A 20330-nucleotide genomic window follows, 5' to 3' on the forward strand; every position below is an offset into this window, starting at 1 on the left:
AGGTGAGCCAAGCACCAGGGCCCTGCCTTGTCCACCATGCCATAAAGACGGCAGGAAGCCTGTCAGTGCTGTGTGGATGAGGAGACCCACCTATCTGTTGTTTCTGCCAAGTGTCCCACGCCACTTCCTGTCTCCCGTGGCCAGCATTTGCTCGCTCTTGGGAGAGTTATTCAGTGGATAACTCTGCTCCTTTGTGGGACATTAGAGGATAGATTTTCAAAGAATATGGCTAGGAGATCACTCAGCATGGGAAATACTCAAGGAAGACACAGGTGCTCAGGCAGCCATGGGCCGCTTGACTGACTTCCCAGCAGCTCACCTGCCGTCCCCAGAGGCAGACTCTGAGGAGTTAGAAGCCACCTGACTTGTGCTAACCTGTGGCCATGCACCTTCCCAGGAAATCGCCAGTCACCGTGAAAAAGGAGGAAGAAAAGAAACCCCACGTGAAGAAGCCTCTTAATGCCTTCATGTTATACATGAAGGAGATGAGGGCCAAGGTGGTGGCTGAGTGCACCCTGAAGGAAAGCGCAGCCATTAACCAAATCCTGGGGCGGAAGGTAAGACCTGCCCCTGCCTTCCAGGCCATGGAGTCAGCAGACATCCCCAGCACTGATCACTCTTGTCATCTCTGGCCCTCCCTCCCTCAGTGGCACAACCTGTCTCGAGAAGAACAGGCCAAGTACTATGAGCTGGCCCGGAAGGAGCGGCAGCTTCACTCCCAGCTCTACCCTACCTGGTCAGCCCGGGACAACTACGTAAGTGCTCACTCTGGGCAGGGGACACTCAGACCCCAGCAGCAGCATCTGTATGGGGGGGTGGGGAGAAGGAGGGCTCTAAAGACAGGGAGAAGCCCATATTTCTCTAGAAATAAGGAAGGCGTTTTAAATTCTTAGGAGGTCAGCAGGATATCCTGAGGACAGACTTAAATTTGTATCATTCTTATTTTAACCCTTGATTCCATAACACAGGGCACAGTGCTAGTCTGGGGTGCAAAGGCCAGCAAATTAGCCTCAGGGGAGCATGTCTATAAACTCCCAGAAACTAGGCAGATTCTTAAATGTATGTCTTTATTTGCTTATTTTTGTGATAAGAGAATCCATGACTGCATCAGATTTTCAAAGAGACCTAAGACCCATCAAAAAAGATTAAGAACCACTATTCTAAGCCAGTATGGTGGCTCTTATCTATAATGCCAGCACTTTGGGAGGCTGGGACAAGAGGATTGCTTGAGGTCAGAGTTTGAGACCAGCCTGAGCAACATAGTGAGAGCCTGTCTCTACCAAAAAAAAAAAAATAGAAAAATTAGCCAAGGGTGAAGCTACTGCGGAGGCTGGGGCAGGAAGATCCCTTGAGCCCAGGAGTTTGAGGCTGCAGTAAGCTATGATGATACCAGTGCACTCTAGCCTGGGTAACAAAGTGAGGCCCTGTCTCAAAAACAAAACAAACAAAACTGTTCTAGGGAGATAAATGGAGAAACAAGACTGAAGGGCTATAGGAGGAAGCCTTCCAAAGTCTAGAGGGGAAGAGTGCCTGGCAGGGAAGGCAGGCTTCCTCTGCTGCCTCATGGGCTCTGCCTCAGCACCCTCACCCAGGGGCCCAGGAGCAGTAGGGACAATGTCATATCTTCCCCCTAACAAGCTGGCATTATTCCTTCCTACTTATCTTTTCTTTTGGCCATCTTTTCCAGGGTAAGAAAAAGAAGAGGAAGAGAGAAAAGCAGCTGTCCCAGACCCAGTCCCAGCAGCAAGTACAAGAGGCAGAGAGTGAGTCTGGGGCTGTTGCCCTCTTCATTTCTCTTCCCTGCCACCACAGCCAAATCCTCCTGTGTGCTACATCTGGGTCTCTGATGGGACAGGGCTTTGCCTCTTGGTAGCCTCAGGATACTCAATTAGGTGTTAAGAGGCCCAGGGCTGGGCGCTGTGGCTCATGCCTATAATCCTAACACTCTGGGAGGCGGAGACGGGAGGATCCCTTGGGCTCAGGAGTTCAAGACCAGCTTAAGCAAGAGCAAAACCCCATTACTATTAAAAGTAGAAAAATTAGCCAGCCATTGTGGCAGAGGATCGCTTGAACCCAGAAGTCTGAGCTTGCTGCGAGCCATGATGATGGCATAGCATTCTACCCAGAGCAACACAGTGAGACTCTGTCTCAAAAAAAAAAAGTGGCTCAGAGAAATTAAGGCATTTTCCTAGTCACTCTGCTTGTCAAGTAGTGGCAGTAGGATTTGATGCCCAGGGCATTCTCACTTCAGTTAGCTGAGTGCGTCCTACTGAGGGTTAATGAAATGTGTTTGAAATTGTCCTTGAAATTCCATCAGGAAGGCAACTCCTGAGAGACTAATGTACAAGCTGCCAGGGAGTCCAGTAGATTCAGGTTTTCTCCAGTGTTTCTTTGGTTGAACACCAAAAGAAATAGTTTGCTCAGTGTTAGGGGGCACTTTGTGTCCAAAATCTGTGCTGAAGTCTCTTTATACCAAAATCCTACCTAGCACAGAGAGGTGCCCACAATGTAATAAGTATTTGGGTCACACTCCCATCTCATGCTCACTCCAAGACAAGTGTACAGCTGCTTACACTATCAAAAGTGGTTTCCATCCCCCATTTCTTCCTTCTTTCCTATCCATATAATGTGAGATTCACATACATAGGAGCACACATAAGTGAAAAATATGTAGGAGGCAAAATCCACTGTATGCCATGCTGCTCAGCAGGTGTATACTATCCTGATTGTAGCATAAGCCAAAGATTTTAAAGCAAATTGAGTAGCGATCCATCCCCAAAGTTATGAGATTTAGGAAAGGAAGACTGGGCCATTTTCCCTTACCAAGGAAGTCTTTGTTGGTTTGGGCATTGCCTCTTCTCTATGCACTGGGTCTTCTTGAAAACCATTTCCTAGTCTTGGAAGCCTGAAAATAATTTCAGGTCTTTGCCACAAGCATCCCATGTTTCCAAAGTCCATGTGCATAGCCAGGGTTATTCCTCAGCCTCTACCTTTCCCATAGCTACTAGCTGCTCACTCTTTCTTGCGTTTTTCCCCCCTAGGTGCTCTGGCCTCCAAGAGCAAGAAGCCATGTGTTCAGTACCTGCCCCCTGAGAAGCCCTGTGACAGCCCTGCCTCCTCCCACGGCAGCATGCTGGATTCCCCTGCCACCCCCTCTGCGGCCTTGGCCTCTCCAGCTGCCCCTGCTGCCACCCACTCGGAGCAAGCCCAGCCCCTCTCCCTCACCACCAAGCCGGAGACTCGGGCCCAGCTGGCTCTCCACTCGACTGCCTTCCTGTCGGCCAAGGCTGCAGCCACCTCCTCTGGCCAGATGGGCAGCCAGCCTCCCCTCCTGTCCCGGCCACTCCCCATCGGGTCCATGCCCACAGCTCTGCTGACCTCTCCCCCATCCTTCCCAGCCACGCTCCATGCCCACCAGGCCCTGCCAGTGCTACAGGCCCAGCCTCTTTCCCTGGTCACCAAGTCTGCCCACTAAACCACCCCTTACCCAGGCAGGCTGTCACGTGACTCATTGAGTAGAAATGATTCAGAAGAAACAAAAAAGGAAATTTTATTGGTCAATATTTGACCACTCTGGACTGTTCTGTAAAGTGACTGATAACAACAGCACTTTACATTTTGTAGATGTAACCAGTAGCTGATCTTAAGGCTTTTTTAAAAAACAAAACAAAACAACAAAAAAAACTCTTTAAAAGAAAGAACTGAAAAGTAGTGTGCTTTTCATCCCGTATGTGCTGTGGTGGATGGACTTGGGCAGAAGATGCCTTTCTCTCTACCTCTCTCTTTCTGCCTCTTCTCTTCTCACTGTACCTGCCTGCCTCAGCTTCCCCCACTCAGTCTGCATGTTTGCCATTGCTGATGTCCCGCCAGGGATCTCTACATCCATAGCCAGTCCTGGACATGTCCTGTTATCCAGCCCAACTTCCCGCCATCTGCTCAACACCATGGGCTCTTCCCCTTCGACTGTTTTGTCCTCTGCCCAGTGGAAGGCCATCACCATGTGAGAAGACATCTTGGCCTGATTTGCTGCCACCAGCATCCCCTCTCCCTCAGTGGGCCCAAACCCACCAGCCCTCAACTTCCGGTGGGGAAAGTGGTCCTCCAAAATGGTTCACCCCCACATTTAAAGGGACTCAAGGTGCCTGACACTTCCCCAGTGAAGAAGTCTATTTTCTTTTTCCTCCTTGCCAGTGGAGACCGTCCCCTCACAGTCCCAGAGTGGCAGATAGGACCAGGCTCCATAGTCTGGCTCTTGTCTCCTGGGTCAGTGCCAGTACAATCTGCCAAAGTTCTAAAGACCCTCTTCCCTCCCCATCACCTCACATGCTTCTTCTGTGTGTATTTCTTTTTGTTTTTATGATTTTTAACTTCCAGTTGTTTATTTTCACAAAAGAAAATAAAATTGCAGTTGCAAGACCTTTTCTGAGTGTTTCCTTAATTCTTTTGTAGAATCAAACCACATTTTTCATGTCAAGCCCAATGTTAGGTTTTTGCAAACAAGCTAAGGAAAAGGACTGCCACTCATTGAAGAGAAACATAAAACATGCTTGACACAACAAGAAAACTCCAACCCAGCTTCCGATCAGTACTGGTGACTGAGATGCAGAGGGGAAAACTGTAGCTGGGTGTGGTGGTTCATGCCTGTAATCCTGGCACTCTGGGGAGCCAAGGCAGGCAGATTGCTTGAGCTCAGGAGTTTCAGACCAGCCTGAAAAAGAGCAAGACCCCACAAAAGCATCTGTAGTCCCAGACACTCAGGAGGCTGAGGCAAGAGGATCACTTGAGTCCAGGAGTTTGAGGTTTCTGTGAGCTATGAAAACACCATGGCACTCTACCCAGGGCAACAAAGTGAGAGTCTGTCTCCATATTATAGTTGATGTAAATTAACGTCCCACCTGGGAGACATTCTGTGTATGCTTCTAACCCCTATTTATGCTCAGCAAGATGTGAAAAAATCCTTTGTATGCTTTTCATAGTATATCTAGGACTGAAATTTCTTTATTTTTTTTCTTTTTTTTTGACCGGGGCTGGGTTTGAACCTACCACCTCCGGTATATGGGGCCAGTGCCCTACTCCTTTGAGCCACAGGCGCCACCCTAGGACTGAAATTTCTTAAACCTATTCATTGAGATATGATTGACCTGTTTAAGCTACAATTCACTCATTTAAAGTATATAATTCATTGGTTTTTAGTATGTTCAGAGTTGGGTAGCCACCACCAGTCAGTTTTAGAGCATTTTCATCACTCTTAAACTTCATATCCTTTGAAAATAACTCCATTTCCCCAGTTCTTCCCCAGACCCACTAGTTGGTCCTAAGCAACCACTAGCCTATTTTCCATCTCCGAATCTCTCTGTTCCAGACATTTTGTGTATAGTCATGCACACAACAGAATTTCTGAGAAATGTGTCATCATCCCATTTTATGTGGGAACGTAAGAGTGCACTTCCACAAGCCCAGATGGTCCAACCTACTACACACCTAGACTGTATGGGGTAACCTGTTGCTCCTAGGCTATAGACTCATACGACATATTACTATACTGAATTCTGTGGTCCTCAAACTTTTTAAACAGGGGGCCAATTCACTGCCCCTCCAACCGTTGGAGGGCCGGACTATAGATTAAAAAAAAAAAAAAAAACTATGAACAAATTCCTATGCACACTGCACATATCTTATTTTGAAGTAAAAAAACAAAACAGGAACAAATACAAGCACACCGCTGCATGTGGCCCGCGGGCCGTAGTTTGAGGACCCCTGCTAGGCAATTGTGACATGTTAAATATTAGTGTATCTAAACATAGAAAAAGTATAATAAAAAATATGGTATATTAATAAGAGATTAAAAAGTAAAGTGACTGGTAGACACTGCTTGGAAAGCTATATAAATTGCTGTCCATGAGTGAGCATTATTATCAAGCACTCCCTTGCCTGTCAGCAACAAACCCGACGCTCCCTGCCTCTCTCCGTGAGACTGCTATAGCCCAGGCCACACCACTAGGCTGCATGGCAGTCTGGAAATCCCCAGACTTTTGTAGTTTTTGGCTAATTCCCATTCATAGGATATTCCATGGGCACCTAAAACTTTAGCTTTCTCCTTAGGAAAGAATGGGATACCTGCTGGCATGCCTGTGTTCCCCAGATTTCTTCTGACCACACAGGCTGCCTCCTGGAAAACTCTTATGTTTGGGTGGCACCTATAGCTTGGTGGTTAGGACACTGGCCACATACACTGGGGCTGGCAGGTTTGAACCCAGCCTGGACTTGCTAAACAACAATGACAACTGCAACAACAAAAAAAATAGCCAGGCATTGTGGCAGGCGCCTGTAGTCTCAGCTACTTGGGAGGCTGAGGCAAGAGAATCACTTAAGCCCAAGAATGTGAGGTTGCTGTGAGCTGTGACATTACAGCACTCTACCTAGGGCGACATAGTGAGACTCTGTCTCAAAAAAAAAAAAAAAAAAGAAAGAAAGAAAGAAAATTCTGTGTTTTCAATGTGCATGAGAGATGGTGATCGAGTTTGATTTTCAAACATCAGAAGTATTTCCAGTTCAAAGAAGTATAATATAAAATAAAACTGGAAGGGAAGGGACCTTAGGATTATTTAGGTCAAGTCCCTTATTTCATAGAAGAGCAAACTGAGGCCCAGACAAGTGAAATGACTGGTCTTAGGCATAGTTAATAATACTCCAGATTAAATAAGAATCTAGCTTCCGGACACTCATGCCAGTGTTCCTATTTTATGGTATTAAGCTGTTATTCTTCCTTTCATAAAAAAGTTATTTTATTGTTGATTATACTTCTATTGCTTTTTATTGTTTGGCATACATAATATAAATAAAAGTCCCTGAGAAATTCAACAAAGGCCAGCAGGTGAAGGGATAAGAAACAGATTGGGGCCAGGCAGAATGGCTCATGCCTATAATCCCATCATTTTGGGAGCCAAGTCAGAAAGATCACTTGAGGCTGGAAGTTTGAGATCAGCCTGAGAAAAAAATAGTGAAATCCTGCATCCACAAAAAATTTTAAAAATTAACCAGGTCCAAAGACCTGGCACTCTTTGAGGCCAAGGCAGATAGCTTGCAAGAGCTCAGAAGTTGGAAACCAAATAGAGCAAGAGTGAGACTCCATCTCTAAAAAATAGCAGGGCATTGTGGCAGGCGCCTGTAGTTCCAGCTACATGAGAGGCTGAACCAAGAGGATTGCTTGAGCCCAAGGGTTTGAGGTTACTGTGAGCTATGATTTCACAGCACTTTTACCAGGACAACAAAGTCAGACTCTGTATAAAAAAGAAAAAATCAGCCAAGCAGGTGGCACCTGTGACTCAAAGGAGTAGGGCGCTGGCCCCACATGCCGAAGGTGGCAGGTTCAAACCCAGCCCTGGCCAAAAACTGCAAAAAAAAAAAAGAAAATCAGCCAAGCCTGGGGGCATGTACCTGTAATCCTAGCCACTTGCGAGGCTTATGCAGGAGGATTGCTCCAGCCTGGGAGTTCAAGGTTACAGTAAAGTATGATCACGCCTCTGTACTGCAGCCTAGGCAACAGAGTGAGACCCTATCTCTATGAGAATGAAAACAAAATAACAACAATAACAACAAACCCAAAAACAACAAACTGATAACTAAACAACCATAAGACATCTGCTTACTCATGGAAATCAAAAGTAACTAACTAGATAACTAATACCCACTGAGCACCTAATGTATCCGACACTTTACTCAACCACTTTACATTGTTAGAAGTATTTTCCTGTGTTATAATGGAAGAAGCTGAGAGTTATGTAATTTAGCCAACAACATAATTTTGGCAAGAGTGGTTTTTATAGTTCAGGCCCGCCTGGCTCTAATACTCTAAGAAAAAGTGACCTAATTAAAATGCTCCAGGTTCAACTTTGCAGCCACCTATTCTCTGGCCCCTCTCCCCCAGGGAACTTAAAGCACTCTCACCTTCCTGCTGGGGCTGAGCTGCTCACCATTGACATATATGCACATTCCAAACTCTATCCACCCAAACAGCCAGGAAACAGTGGGATCTCAATAGCAGTGAGCACACCTAGTGTTCAGATGTTGGTTTCTAAGTATCATTCTCCAATTATAAAAACAAGAGCTCCATAGAGAAGTGTTTGACTCCAGGGCTGAAAATCATACAAGGATAATAAAAGATGAGCCTGGAACATCTGTGGAAGACCAGAAATTTTAAAAGTGCTCTAAAAAAGGTCGAGGGCATGTTGAAAGGGTGATAGTCTGAAAGAGTTCTCAAAATAGCCAAACCTGGAATAATCTGAGCAACAACATAAGAATTTAGGTTATGGGCGGTGCCTGTGGCTCAGTGAGTAGGGTGCCAGCCCCATATACTGAGGGTGGTGGGTTTGAACCTGACCCCAGCCAAACTGCAACAAAAATAGCCAGGCATTGTGATGAGCGGTGGACGCCTGTAGTCCCAGCTACTTGGGAGGCTGAGGCAACAGAATCATCTAAGCCCAGGAGTTAGAGGTTGCTGTGAGCTGTGAAACCACAGTACTGTACCGAGGGCAATAAAAAGTGAGACTCTGTCTCTTAAAAAAAAAAAAAAAAGAATTTAGGTTATAATCCATAAAAATAATATATATTTCCATGACATAACACTAATACAAAAGTAGGTAAATAAATGAATGTTAGCAGAGACCGTTCTTACAGAAGCATTCCAATTAATAAACATAGAATTGGGCAGCGCCTGTGGTTCAGTAGGCAGGGCACCGGCCCCATACACCAAGGGTGGCGGGTTCAAACCCAGCCCCGGCCAAACTGCAACAAAAAAATAGCTGGGCGTTTGTGGCGAGCGCCTGTAGTCCCAGCTACTTGGGAGGCTGAGGCAAGGGAATCGCTTAAGCCCAGGAGTTGGAGTGCTGACACCACAGCACTCTACCATGGGCGACAAAATGAAACTCTATCTCTACAATAAATAAATAAATAAATAAAAACGTAGAAGAAAAGAAGAAGTAGAAAATCACCGTTAGAACACCACAGTTGGAACTGCTATAGACAAGATCCACCATGGAAGCTGAAGTTGATGGGTGAAAGAGGAGAAAGAGGATATTTTAATAATCTCAAGGTATCTCCCTCAAGACAGTTATTAATTACAAAAGAAAAACACTAATTTTACTTTTTTTTTTTCCGGAAACAGAGTCTCACTGTGTCACCCTGAGTAGTATGCTGTGGCATCATAGCTCACAGCAACCTCAAACATTGCTCAAGCAATCCTCTTGGTTCAGCCTCTCAGGTAGCTGGGACTATAGGCGTCTGCCACAATGCCCCAATACTATTTTTATTTTATTTTACTTTTTTGAGACAGTCTCACTGTGCCACCCTCGGTAGAGTGCTGTGGCATCATAGCTCACTGCAACCTCCAACTCTTGGGCTTAAGGGATTCTCTTGCCTCAGCCTCCCAAGTAGCTGGGACTATAGCTATCCACCACAACACCCGGCTATTTTTTGGTTGTGGTTGTCATTGTTGTTTAGCAGCCAGGTTCGAACTCCCCAGCCCCAGTGTATGTGGCTGGCACCCTAATCACTGAGCTATGGGTGCCACGGGAGCCTTAAGAACACTCTTTGTTGTTGTTGTTGTTGTTGTTGCAGTTTTTGGCCAGGGCCAGGTTTGAACCTGCCACCTCTGGCATATGGGGCTAGTACCCCATTCCTTGAGCCACAGGTGCTGCCCTGTTGTTTTATTTTTTGAAATAGTCTCAATTTGTTGCCCTGGCTAGAATGAATTGGTGTCATTATAGCTCACTGCAACCTTCATTTTTTGGGCTCAAACAATCCTCCTGCCTCAGCCTCCATAATAGCCAGCACTATAGGCCAGCAACTGGGTCTTGCTCTTGCTCAGGCTGCCTTTGAACTCCTAAGTTCAAGCAATCCTTCCATAGAGGCCTACAGGAGTGCTAGGATTACAGGTGCAAGGTACAACACTGGCCTAAGACCACTTTTTTTTTTTTTTTAATTGAGACAGAGTCTCACTTTGTGGCCCTTTACAGAGGGCATCATAGCTCACAGCAAGCTCAAACTCTTAGGCTTAAGAGATTCTCTTGCCTCAGCCTCCCGAGTGGCTGAGACTACAGGTGGCCACCACAATGCCTGGCTAATTTTGTTTTGTTTTGTTTTGTTTAGCAGGCCCAGGTGAACCTACCAGCCCTGGTGCACGTGGCCAGCACCCTAACCACTGAGCTATGGACACCCAGCCTAAGACCACTTTTTTTTTTGTTTGTTTGTTTTTTGAGACAGAGTCTCACTCAGTCACCCTGGGGTTGAATGCTGTGGCATCATAGCTCCACAGCAACCTCAAACTCTTGTGATTCTCTTGCCTCAGTCTCCAGAGTAGCTGGGACTACAGGTGCCTGTCACAACGCCCAGTTATTTTTTATTTTAGAGACGGGGTCTCACACTTGCTCAGGCTGGTCTTGAACTCCTGAGCTCAAGAAATCCGCCTGCCTCAGCCTTCCAGAGTGCTAGGATTACAGGTGTGAGCCACCACACCTGGCCTAGACCACTTATGTTTTAAAAATTACTGTCTACAAAGCAGCTAGCCTGGCAAATGTTCAAAAAAATGATTTCAAGCAACATTTAATGTATAAACATAACAATAACTGTAAACAGTAGGATACAAGACTATTTACTCAAAGATACCAATTTGGGGGGGAGAGGACAAATATGTGCAGAAAAAAAAGAGAAAATACACTAAGAAGCAGGGGAAAATATACAATATTTCTATTTTTTTAAGTAAAATAACTAGAAAGAAAAAGACAAAAATTAGAACCAGGCAGGGTGGCTCATCCCTATAAATAATCCCAGCCACTCCAGGATCTGAGGATCCCTTGAGCCTGGGAGTTGGAGGCTGCAGTGAACTATGACCTCACCACTGCACTCCAGTCTGGGTGTCAGAACAACACCCTGTCTCAAACAAAACAAAATAAAAAGAACCCTAAAAAACACCCCTAGATGGAAACACAATAAATGTACTACTGCTCTCACAGACACTGCAGTACATTGAGCTCTACAAAGTCAGTGCTGGGGCAAGTGAAAGCTGGATGGACAGCACTAAGCGACTCTGTGCCTGGCTGAAGAAAAATAACTAAACATAGAAAAAGAAATCTGAAGAAGTCTGAGAGGCAAAATATCATCATATACCTTCTTTGTGCAAACTTGTCAGGAAGAGCACATGAAGAAGCTCTCAGATGCTTCAGTCACCTTCTCAGAGTTTTCTAAGAAGTGCTCAGAGAGGTGGACGACCATCTCTGCTAAACAGAAAGGAAAATTTGAAGATACAGCAAAGGCAGACAAGGCCCATTATGAAGGAGAAATGAAAAACCTCCCTCCTAAAGGGGAAACAAAAAAGAAGTCTAAGGATTCTGATGTACCCATGAGGACTCTTTCAGTCTTTTTCTTTTTCTGCTCTAAATACTGCCCCCAAATCAAAGGAGAACATCCTGGTCTATCTGGGATGATGCTGCAAAAAAACTGGGAGAGATGTGGAGTAACAGTGCTGCAGGTTACAAGTCTTATGGGAAAAAGTCTGCAAAACTAAAGGAAAAATATGAAAAGAAGGATACTGCTGTATACCGAGCTAAAGAAAAGCCTGATGCATGGCTCTGCGCCTGTGGCTCAAGCGACTAAGGCGCCAGCCACTTATATCTGAGCTGGTGGGTTCAAATCCAGCCAGGGCCTGCCAAACAACAATGATGGTAGCTGGGCCTTGTGGCAGGCGCCTGTAGTCCCAGCTACTTGGGGGCAGAGGCAGGAGAATCACTTGAGCCCAGGAGTTAGAGGTTGCTGTGAGCTGTGATGCCACAGCACTCTACCCAGGGCGACAGCTTGAGTCTGTGTCTCAAAAAAAAAAAGAAAAAGAGGGGCGGCGCCTGTGGCTCAAGGAGTAGGGCACCAGATCCATGTGCCGGAGGTGGTGGGTTCAAACCCAACCCCAGCCAAAAACTGCAAAAAAAAAAAAGAAAAAGAAAAGAAAAGCCTGACGCAGCAAAAATGGGCGTTGTCATGGCTGAAAAAAAAAAAACAAGAAAAAGAAAGAAGAGGAGAAGGGTGGTGCCTGCGGCTCAGTGAGTAGGGCCCTAGCCCCCTATACCAAGGATGGTGGGTTCGAACCTAGCCCCAGCCAAACTGCAAAAAAAATAAAGAAGAGGAAGATGAGAAGATGAAGAGGATGAAGACAATGATGGTAAGTTGGTTCTAGTGCAGTTTTTTCTTGTCTATAAAGCAGTGGTTCTCAATCTTCCTAATGCTGCAATGTATTTTCATTGTTACAAAGGGGTTGTGACCCACAGATTGAGAATCACTGCTATAAAGCATTTAACCCCCTGTACACAACTCACTCCTTTTAAAGAAAAAAACTGAAATGTAAGGCTCTGTAAATATTTGTCTTTAAACTACACAATTGTCTTTTTTTTGTATAGTTAACACACTACCAAATGTCTATTCAGACAGCCTTGTCCTTGTGGAATTTTCAATAGCCACTAACCTTGCCTCGTACAGTATGGGGATTGTAAACTGGCATGGAAATTCAAAGCAGGTTCTTGTTGGTGCACGACACAAATTAGTTATATATAGGGATGATAGTTTTTTCATCTTTGGTTGTCTCTCATAAAACGTATACAAAATAACTGTTCTATTGACTGAACATCACTCTGTAAATCTGCAGCTGTTTTGCTAACATTCTGAATGCTTCCAAGTAAACACAAATTTTTTTATTAGTATCGTTTAAAAAAAAGAATATAAATGGTAATCTTTGGAGGGGTCAGGAGCAAGGATTTTCTAAAGTTTTGGTTTTTGAGTAATTATATTACCTAACCCAAACCATTAAATACACTAAAACAGGAGGTGGAGCAAGATGGCAGCCGAGTAACAGCTTTCCTGCAACTGGGCACGGTGAGTCTGGGGAGATAAGACTCCAGGCATCTCTGGCTGGTGGGATCTGCCTATAATCATCCATTTGAGGATACAGGGAGTCAGCAAGGAACTTCTGGACCCCAAGAGGAGGACAAAAACAGTGGAAAACTGGCAAGTGGTTGCGTGTGTTCGATCGACCTAATCCCGCCACAACCGTAAGTACAAGCAGCAGTGAGACTGCAAACCAGAAAGGCCTTACCTGTGAACTGTTTCGGTGCTTTCGGACTTGGCACTCAGTTGAACCGCCTTAGGGAGAGCCTGAGCAGGAGTGCAGAGAACTTTGGGCATTGTCTAGGGCCCCAGACTGAGCCGCTGAGCTGGGCCACAGGGAGCCATTGTGAGAGAACTGCCCCGGCAAGCTCCACCCTCAGGGTCCCAGAGCAAGAGTGAGACTAGTTTTGGCACACTGGAGCCTCAGGCTGTTGCCCTGGGTAGAGTGCCGTGGCATCACAGCTCATAGCAACCTCAAACTCCTGGGCTTGGCACCGCTGGACCTCCATTAGAGCTATGCCACGACCCCTGACCTGCAACCCGCGCCCGCTGGGCTTCTGCATGCCCTGACCAAAAACTGCGGGAGCCGCGCAACCCAGCATCCTCCCTCCTGTATCCTCCCTGCCTCCACACTGGCCAGCTCATCTGGCCAGGGATACTGGTAGCCACATGCCCTCTGGAACCCTCCCTGCCTCTGCACAGAGCCCTTAACCTGGCCAGAGACTGCTGGAGCCTTGGGCGCTCTATGCCAAAGTCACTGAGCGCCAGGCACTCCCAGAACCATGCGCACCACCTCCAGACCTGTTGCTGGATCCGGGTGTGTCACAAGCCAGAGCTGCTTCCACAACCAGAACTCCCTAGCTGGGTCAGCCCCAGAGGAACTACATAGGGTCACTCCCTACAAAGATCCAGCAACAATAGAGTGATCCCGCTGGGGTCTAATCTTGGAGAGACACCTACCCAACTCTGAGGACGGCCAGAGGCAATGGTGAAAAACAATCATGAGGCAAAATCAACAGAAAAACTCTGGCAATATGAATAGTCAGAGTAGATCAACTCCCCCAAGGATCAATGGGGCAGACACAGTACAAGATCTCATGCACAAACAAATAGCTGAGATGTCAGAAATTGAAGTCAGAATCTGGATAGCAAGTAAGATCGAACTAGAATTCCAAGAGTAACCCAAAAGATATCTCAAGAATTCAATGAATTCAAAGACCAAATTACCAAAGATTTTGACACATTGAGACAAGAAGCTGCAGCCCTCAAAGATTTGAGAAACACAGTAGAATCCCTCAGTAACAGAATGGAGTAAGCAGAAGAAAGGATTTCTGACACTGAAGACAAAGATTTTGAACGCTCCCAAACTCTCAAAGAGGAAGAGAAATGGAGGGCAAAACAGATCACTCTCTCAGAGAGCTTTGGGATAATTCGAAGAAAAACCAATATTAGTCTTATAGGGATCCCCAAAAGCGACGAAGTGGCTTCACAAGGCACAGAGTCTCTTCTCCATGAGATTATGAAGGAGAACTTCCTAGACATGCCAAGAGATTCCAAAATTCAGATAGCAGACAGTTTCAGAACTCCAGCACAACTCAACCCAAATAAGACATCCCCCAGACACATCAAAATCAATTTCACTAAAGTTAATATGAAGGAGAAAATTCTGAAAGCTGCCAGATGAAAGAAAACTATTACCTACAAGGGGAAGAACATTAGAATAACTGCAGATCACTCTGCTGAAACCTTTCAAACTAGAAGAGGATGCTCATCAACTTTTAATCTCCTAAAACAAAATAACTTTCAACCCAGGATCCTGTACGCAGCTAAACTGAGTTTCATTTATGACGGAGAAATTAAATACTTCAATGACATTCACATGTTGAAAAAATTTGCCATAACTAGGGCGGCACCTGTGGCTCAGTGAGTAGGGCGCCAGCCTCATATGCCGAGGGTGGCGGGTTCAGGCCCAGCCCCGGCCAAACTGCAACAAAAAAATAGCCAGGCGTTGTGGCGGGCGCCTGTAGTCCCAGCTGCTTGGGAGGCTGAGGCAAGAGAATCACATAAGCCCAAGAGTTAGAGGTTGCTGTGAGCCGTGTGATGCCACGGCACTCTACCCGAGGGCGGTACAGTGAGACTCTGTCTCTACAAAAAAAAAAAAAAAGAAAGAAAAAATTTGGCCATCACTAAACCAGCTCTCCAGGATACTCTCAGACCTATCCTCCATAAAGACCAGCGTAATCCTCCACCACAAACGTAAACCTACCCAGAAAATTTTGATCAAATTCCAACTTCCACAGTCGCAAAAGGATTAAAAATGTCCACCAGACTCTCGAAAGGCTTATCAATATTCTCAATTAATGTGAATGGTTTAAACTGTCCTCTAAAGAGGCACAGGTTGGCTGGCTGGATACAAAAACTCAAGTCAGATATCTGCTGCATACAAGAATCGCATCTTACGTTAAAAGACAAATATAGACTCAAGGTGAAGGGATGGTCATCTATATTCCAGGCAAATGGAAAGCAGAAAAAAGCAGGCGTTGCCATCCTGTTCGCAGATGCAATAGGCTTTAAACCAACCCAAATAAGGAAGGATAAGGATGGACACTTCATATTTGTTAAAGGTAATACTCAATATGATGAGATCTCAATTATTAATATTTATGCACCCAACCAGAACACACCTCAATTTACAAAAGAAACTCTAACAGATGTGAGCAACTCGATTTCCTCTAGTTCCATAGTAGTTGGAGATTTTAACACCCCTTTAGCGGTGCTGGATAGATCCTCCAAAAAGAAGCTAAGCAAAGAAATTTTAGATTTAAACTCAACGATTCAACATCTGGACTTAACAGACATCTATAGAACATTTCATCCCAACAAAACTGAATACACATTCTTCTCATCAGCCCACGGAACATACTCCAAAATCAACCTCCAATCCTAGGCCACAAATCTAACCTCAGCAAATTAAAAAAAATAGAAATTATTCCTTGCATCTTCTCAGACCATCATGGAATAAAAGTTGAACTAAATAACAACAGGAACCTGCATACCCATACAAAAATATGGAAGCTAAACAACCTTATGCTGAAGGATAGATGGGTTATAGATGAGATTAAGAAGGAAATCACCAAATTTTTGGAACAAAACAACAACCAAGACACGAATTATCAGAACCTCTGGGATACTGCAAAGGCAGTCCTAAGAGGGAAACTTATAGCACTGCAAGCCTTCCTCAAGAAAACAGAAAGAGAGGAAGTTAATAACTTAATGGGACATCTCAAGCAACTGGAGAAGGAAGAACACTCCAACCCCATACCCAGCAGAAGAAAAAAAAATAACCAAAATCAGAGCAGAACTAAACAAAATTGAAAACAAAATAATTATACCACAGATCAATAAATCCAAAAGTTGGTTTTTTGAAAAGATCAATAAAATAGATAAACCTAACCAGGAAAAAAAAGAGTAAAATCTTTTCATCAATCAGAAATGGTAACAATGAAATAACAACAGACCCCTCAGAAATTCAAAAAATCCTTAATGAATACTACGAGAAACTCTACTCTTAGAAATATGAAAATCTGGGCGGCGCCTGTGGCTCAGTCGGTAGGGCGCCGGCCCCATATGCCGAGGGTGGCGGGTTCAAACCCAGCCCCGGCCAAATTGCAACAAAAAAATAGCCGGGCGTTGTGGCGGGCCCCTGTAGTCCCAGCTGCTCGGGAGGCTGAGGCAAGAGAATCACTTAAGCCCAGGAGTTGGAGGTTGCTGTGAGCTGTGTGAGGCCACGGCACTCTACCGAGGGCCATAAAGTGAGACTCTGTCTCTACAAAAAAAAAAAAAAAAAGAAATATGAAAATCTGAAAGAAATCGACCAATACCTGGAAGTACGCCACCTACCAAGACTTAGCCAGAATGAAGTGGAAATGTTGAACAGTACCAAGCTATATCAAGTTCTGAAATAGCATTAACTATACAAAATCTCTCTAAAAAGAAAAGCCCAGGACCAGATGGCTTTACATCAGTATTCTACCAAACCTTTAAAGAAGAACTACTACCCATACTACTAAACTTCCAAAATATAGAAAAAGAAGGAATATTACCCAACACATTCTACGAAGCAAATATCACCTTGATCCCCAAACCAGGAAAAAGACCCAACAAGAAAAGAAAATTATAGACCAATATCACTCATGAATATTGATGCTAAAATACTCAATAAGATCCTAACAAACAGAATCCAACAACACATCAAAAAAATTATACACCACGACCAAGTGGGATTTATCCCAGGGTCTCAAGGCTGGTTCAATATATGTAAATCTATAAATGTATTCAGCACATAAACAAACTAAAAAATAAGGAACATAAGATTCTTTCAATCAATGCAGAAAAAGCTTTTGATAATATCCAGCATCCCTTCATGATCAGAACACTTAAGAAAATTGGTATAGAAGGGACATTTCTTAAACTAATAGAGGCCGTCTACAGCAAACCCACAGCCAATATCATATTGAATGGAGTTAAACTGAAATCATTTCCACTTAGATCGGGAACCAGGCAAGGTTGCCCATTGTCTCCATTGCTCTTTAACATTGTAATGGAAGTTTTAGCGATTGCAATTAGGGAAGAAAAGGCGATCAAGGGTATCCACATAGGGTCAAAGAGATCAAACTTTCACTCTTCACAGATGATATGATCGTCTATCTGGAAAACACTAGGGATTCTACTACAAAACTTTTAGAAGTGATCAAGGAATACAGCAATGTCTCAGGCTACAAAATCAACATCCATAAATCTGTAGCCTTTATATATACCAACAATAACCGAGCCGAAAAAACAGTCAAGGACTCTATTCCTTTCACAGTAGTGCCAAAGATGAAATATTTGGGAGTATACCTAACAAAGGACATGAAAGATCTCTACAAAGAGAACTATGAAACTTTAAGAAAAGAAATAGCTGAAGATGTTAACAAATGGAAAAACATACCATGCTCATGGCTGAGAAGAATCAACATTGTTAAAATGTCTATACTACCCAAAGCAATATATAATTTTAATGCAATTCCTATTAAAGCTCCATTGTCATATTTTAAAGATCTTGAAAAAATAATACTTCGTTTTATAAGGAATCAGAAAAAACCTCAAATAGCCAAAACATTACTCAGCAATAAAAACAAAGCTGGAGGAATCATGCTACCAGACCTGAGACTGTACCATAAATCGACAGTGATCAAAACAGCATGGTACTGGCACAAAAACAGAGAAGTAGATGTCTGGAACAGAATAGAGAACCAAAAGATGAATCCAGCTACTTACCGTTATTTGATCTTTGACAAGCCAATTAAAAACATTCAGTGGGGAAAAGATTCCCTATTTAACAAATGATGCTGGGTAAACTGGCTGGCAACCTGTAGAAGATTGAAACTGGACTCACACCTTTCACCATTAACTAAGATAGACTCTCACTGGATAAAAGATTTAAACTTAAGACATGAAACTATAAAAATACTTGAAGAAAGTGCAGGGAGGGGCAGCGCCTGTGGCTCAGGGAGTAGGGCACCGGCCCCATACGCAGAGGGTGGTGGGTTCAAACCCAGCCCCGGCCAAACTGCAACAACAACAAAAAAAATAGCTGGGTGTTGTGGCGGGCACCTGTAGTCCCAGCTGCTCGGGAGGCTGAGGCAAGAGAATCATGTAAGCCCAAGAGTTAGAGGTTGCTGTGAGCCATGTGATGCCACGGCACTCTACCTGAGGGCGGTACAGTGAGACTCTGTCTCTACAAAAAAAAAAAAAGAAAGTGCAGGGAAAACTCTTGAAGGAATTGGCCTGGGTGAATATTTTATGAGGAGGACTCCCCAGGCAATTGAAGCAGTATCAAAAATACACTACTGGGACCTGATCAAACTAAAAAGCTTCTGCACAGCCAAGAACATAGTAAGTAAATCAAGCAGACAGCCCTGAGAATGGGAGAAAATATCTGCAGGTTACACCTCTGATAAAGGTCTAATAACCAGAATCCATAGAGAACTCAAATGTATTAGCAAGAAAAGAACATGTGATCCCATCTCAGGGTGGGCAAGGGACTTGAAGAGGAACTTCTCTAAAGAAGACAGACGCACAGTCTACAACCACATGAAAAAAAGCTCATCATCCTAATCATCAGAGAAATGCAAATCAAAACTACTTTGAGATATCACCTAACCCCAGTAAGAGTAGCCCACATAACAAAATCCCCAAACCAGAGATGTTGGCGTGGATGTGGAGAAAAGGGCACACTTCTACACTGCTGGTGGGAATGCACACTAATACGTTCCTTCTGGAAGGATGTTTGGAGAATACTTAAAGACCTAAAAATAGACCTGCCATTCGATCCTTTACTAGGTTTATACCCAGAAGACCAAAAATCACAATATAACAAAGACATCTGTACCAGAATGTTTATTGCAGCCCAATTCATAATTGCTAAGTCATGGAAGAAGCCTAAGTGCCCATCGACCCACGAATGGACTAGCAAATTGTGGTACATGTATACCATGGAATATTATGCAGCCTTAAAGAAAGATGGAGACTTTACCTCTTTCATGTTTACATGGATGGAGCTGCAACATATTCTTCTTAGCAAAGTATCTCAGGAATGGAAGAAAAAGTATCCAACATACTCAGCTCTACTATGAAGCTAAATTATAGCTTTCACATGAAGGCTATAACCCAACTATAGCACAAGACTATGGGGAAAGGGCCAAGGAAGGGGAAGGGAGGGGGGAGGTTATGGTAGAGGGAGGGTGGGTAATGGATGGGGTCACACCTACAGTGCATCTTAGAATGGGTACAGGCGAAACTTACTAAATGCAGAATGCAAATGCCTACATACAGTAACTAAGAAAATGCCATGAAAGCTACATTGAACAGTTTGATGAGAATATTTCAGATTGTATATGAAACCAGCACATTGTACCCCTTGATTGCACTAATGTACACAGCTATGATTTAATAATAAAAATAAATTTAAAAAATACACTAAAACAACATTAATAGTGGTTATTCCAGAACGTACTGCTTCCGGGTACTTTCAGGTGCGAGAAGTGCCCGGATGTGAAGACAACGCCACGAAGTTGATGGGTTTGTTTCCTGATGGAAAAGACACAACACGTTGATGAGCTGGTGGGAAAGAACCATTATAGAAGTAGAGGTTAGAAATGCAAGCAGAGCCAGGAGCGATGGCTCACGCCTGTAATCCTAGCACTCTGGTGGATTACTTGAGCTCGGGACAGCCGGCGCGAGACCGAGACCCGGTCTCTATAAGAGAAGCCCGGCGTTGTGGCGGGCGCCTGTAGTCCCAGCTACTTGGGAGGCTGAGGCAAGAGGATCGCTTGAGCCCAGGAGTTTGAGGTTGCTGTGACCTG

The 20330-nt window shown here is 44.4% G+C and overlaps 1 protein-coding gene across 2 annotated transcripts in view; it reads left to right on the forward strand.

The window, feature by feature from the left end:
• TCF7L1 (transcription factor 7 like 1) overlaps positions 1–4421 on the forward strand; it is a 172290-nt gene extending 167869 nt beyond the window's left edge. For both annotated transcript variants that reach the window (XM_053588691.1, XM_053588692.1), the window contains 4 exons: positions 398–557; positions 648–755; positions 1688–1763; positions 3042–4421. In XM_053588691.1, the coding sequence (XP_053444666.1) occupies positions 398–557; positions 648–755; positions 1688–1763; positions 3042–3475 (778 nt within the window). In that variant the 3' untranslated portion in view covers positions 3476–4421. The remainder of the gene's footprint in view (positions 1–397; positions 558–647; positions 756–1687; positions 1764–3041) is intronic.
• Positions 4422–20330: the final 15909 nt, after the last annotated feature.

This window comes from Nycticebus coucang, chromosome 4, assembly GCF_027406575.1.
Source record: "Nycticebus coucang isolate mNycCou1 chromosome 4, mNycCou1.pri, whole genome shotgun sequence".
Classification (NCBI taxonomy): Eukaryota; Metazoa; Chordata; class Mammalia; order Primates; family Lorisidae; genus Nycticebus; species Nycticebus coucang.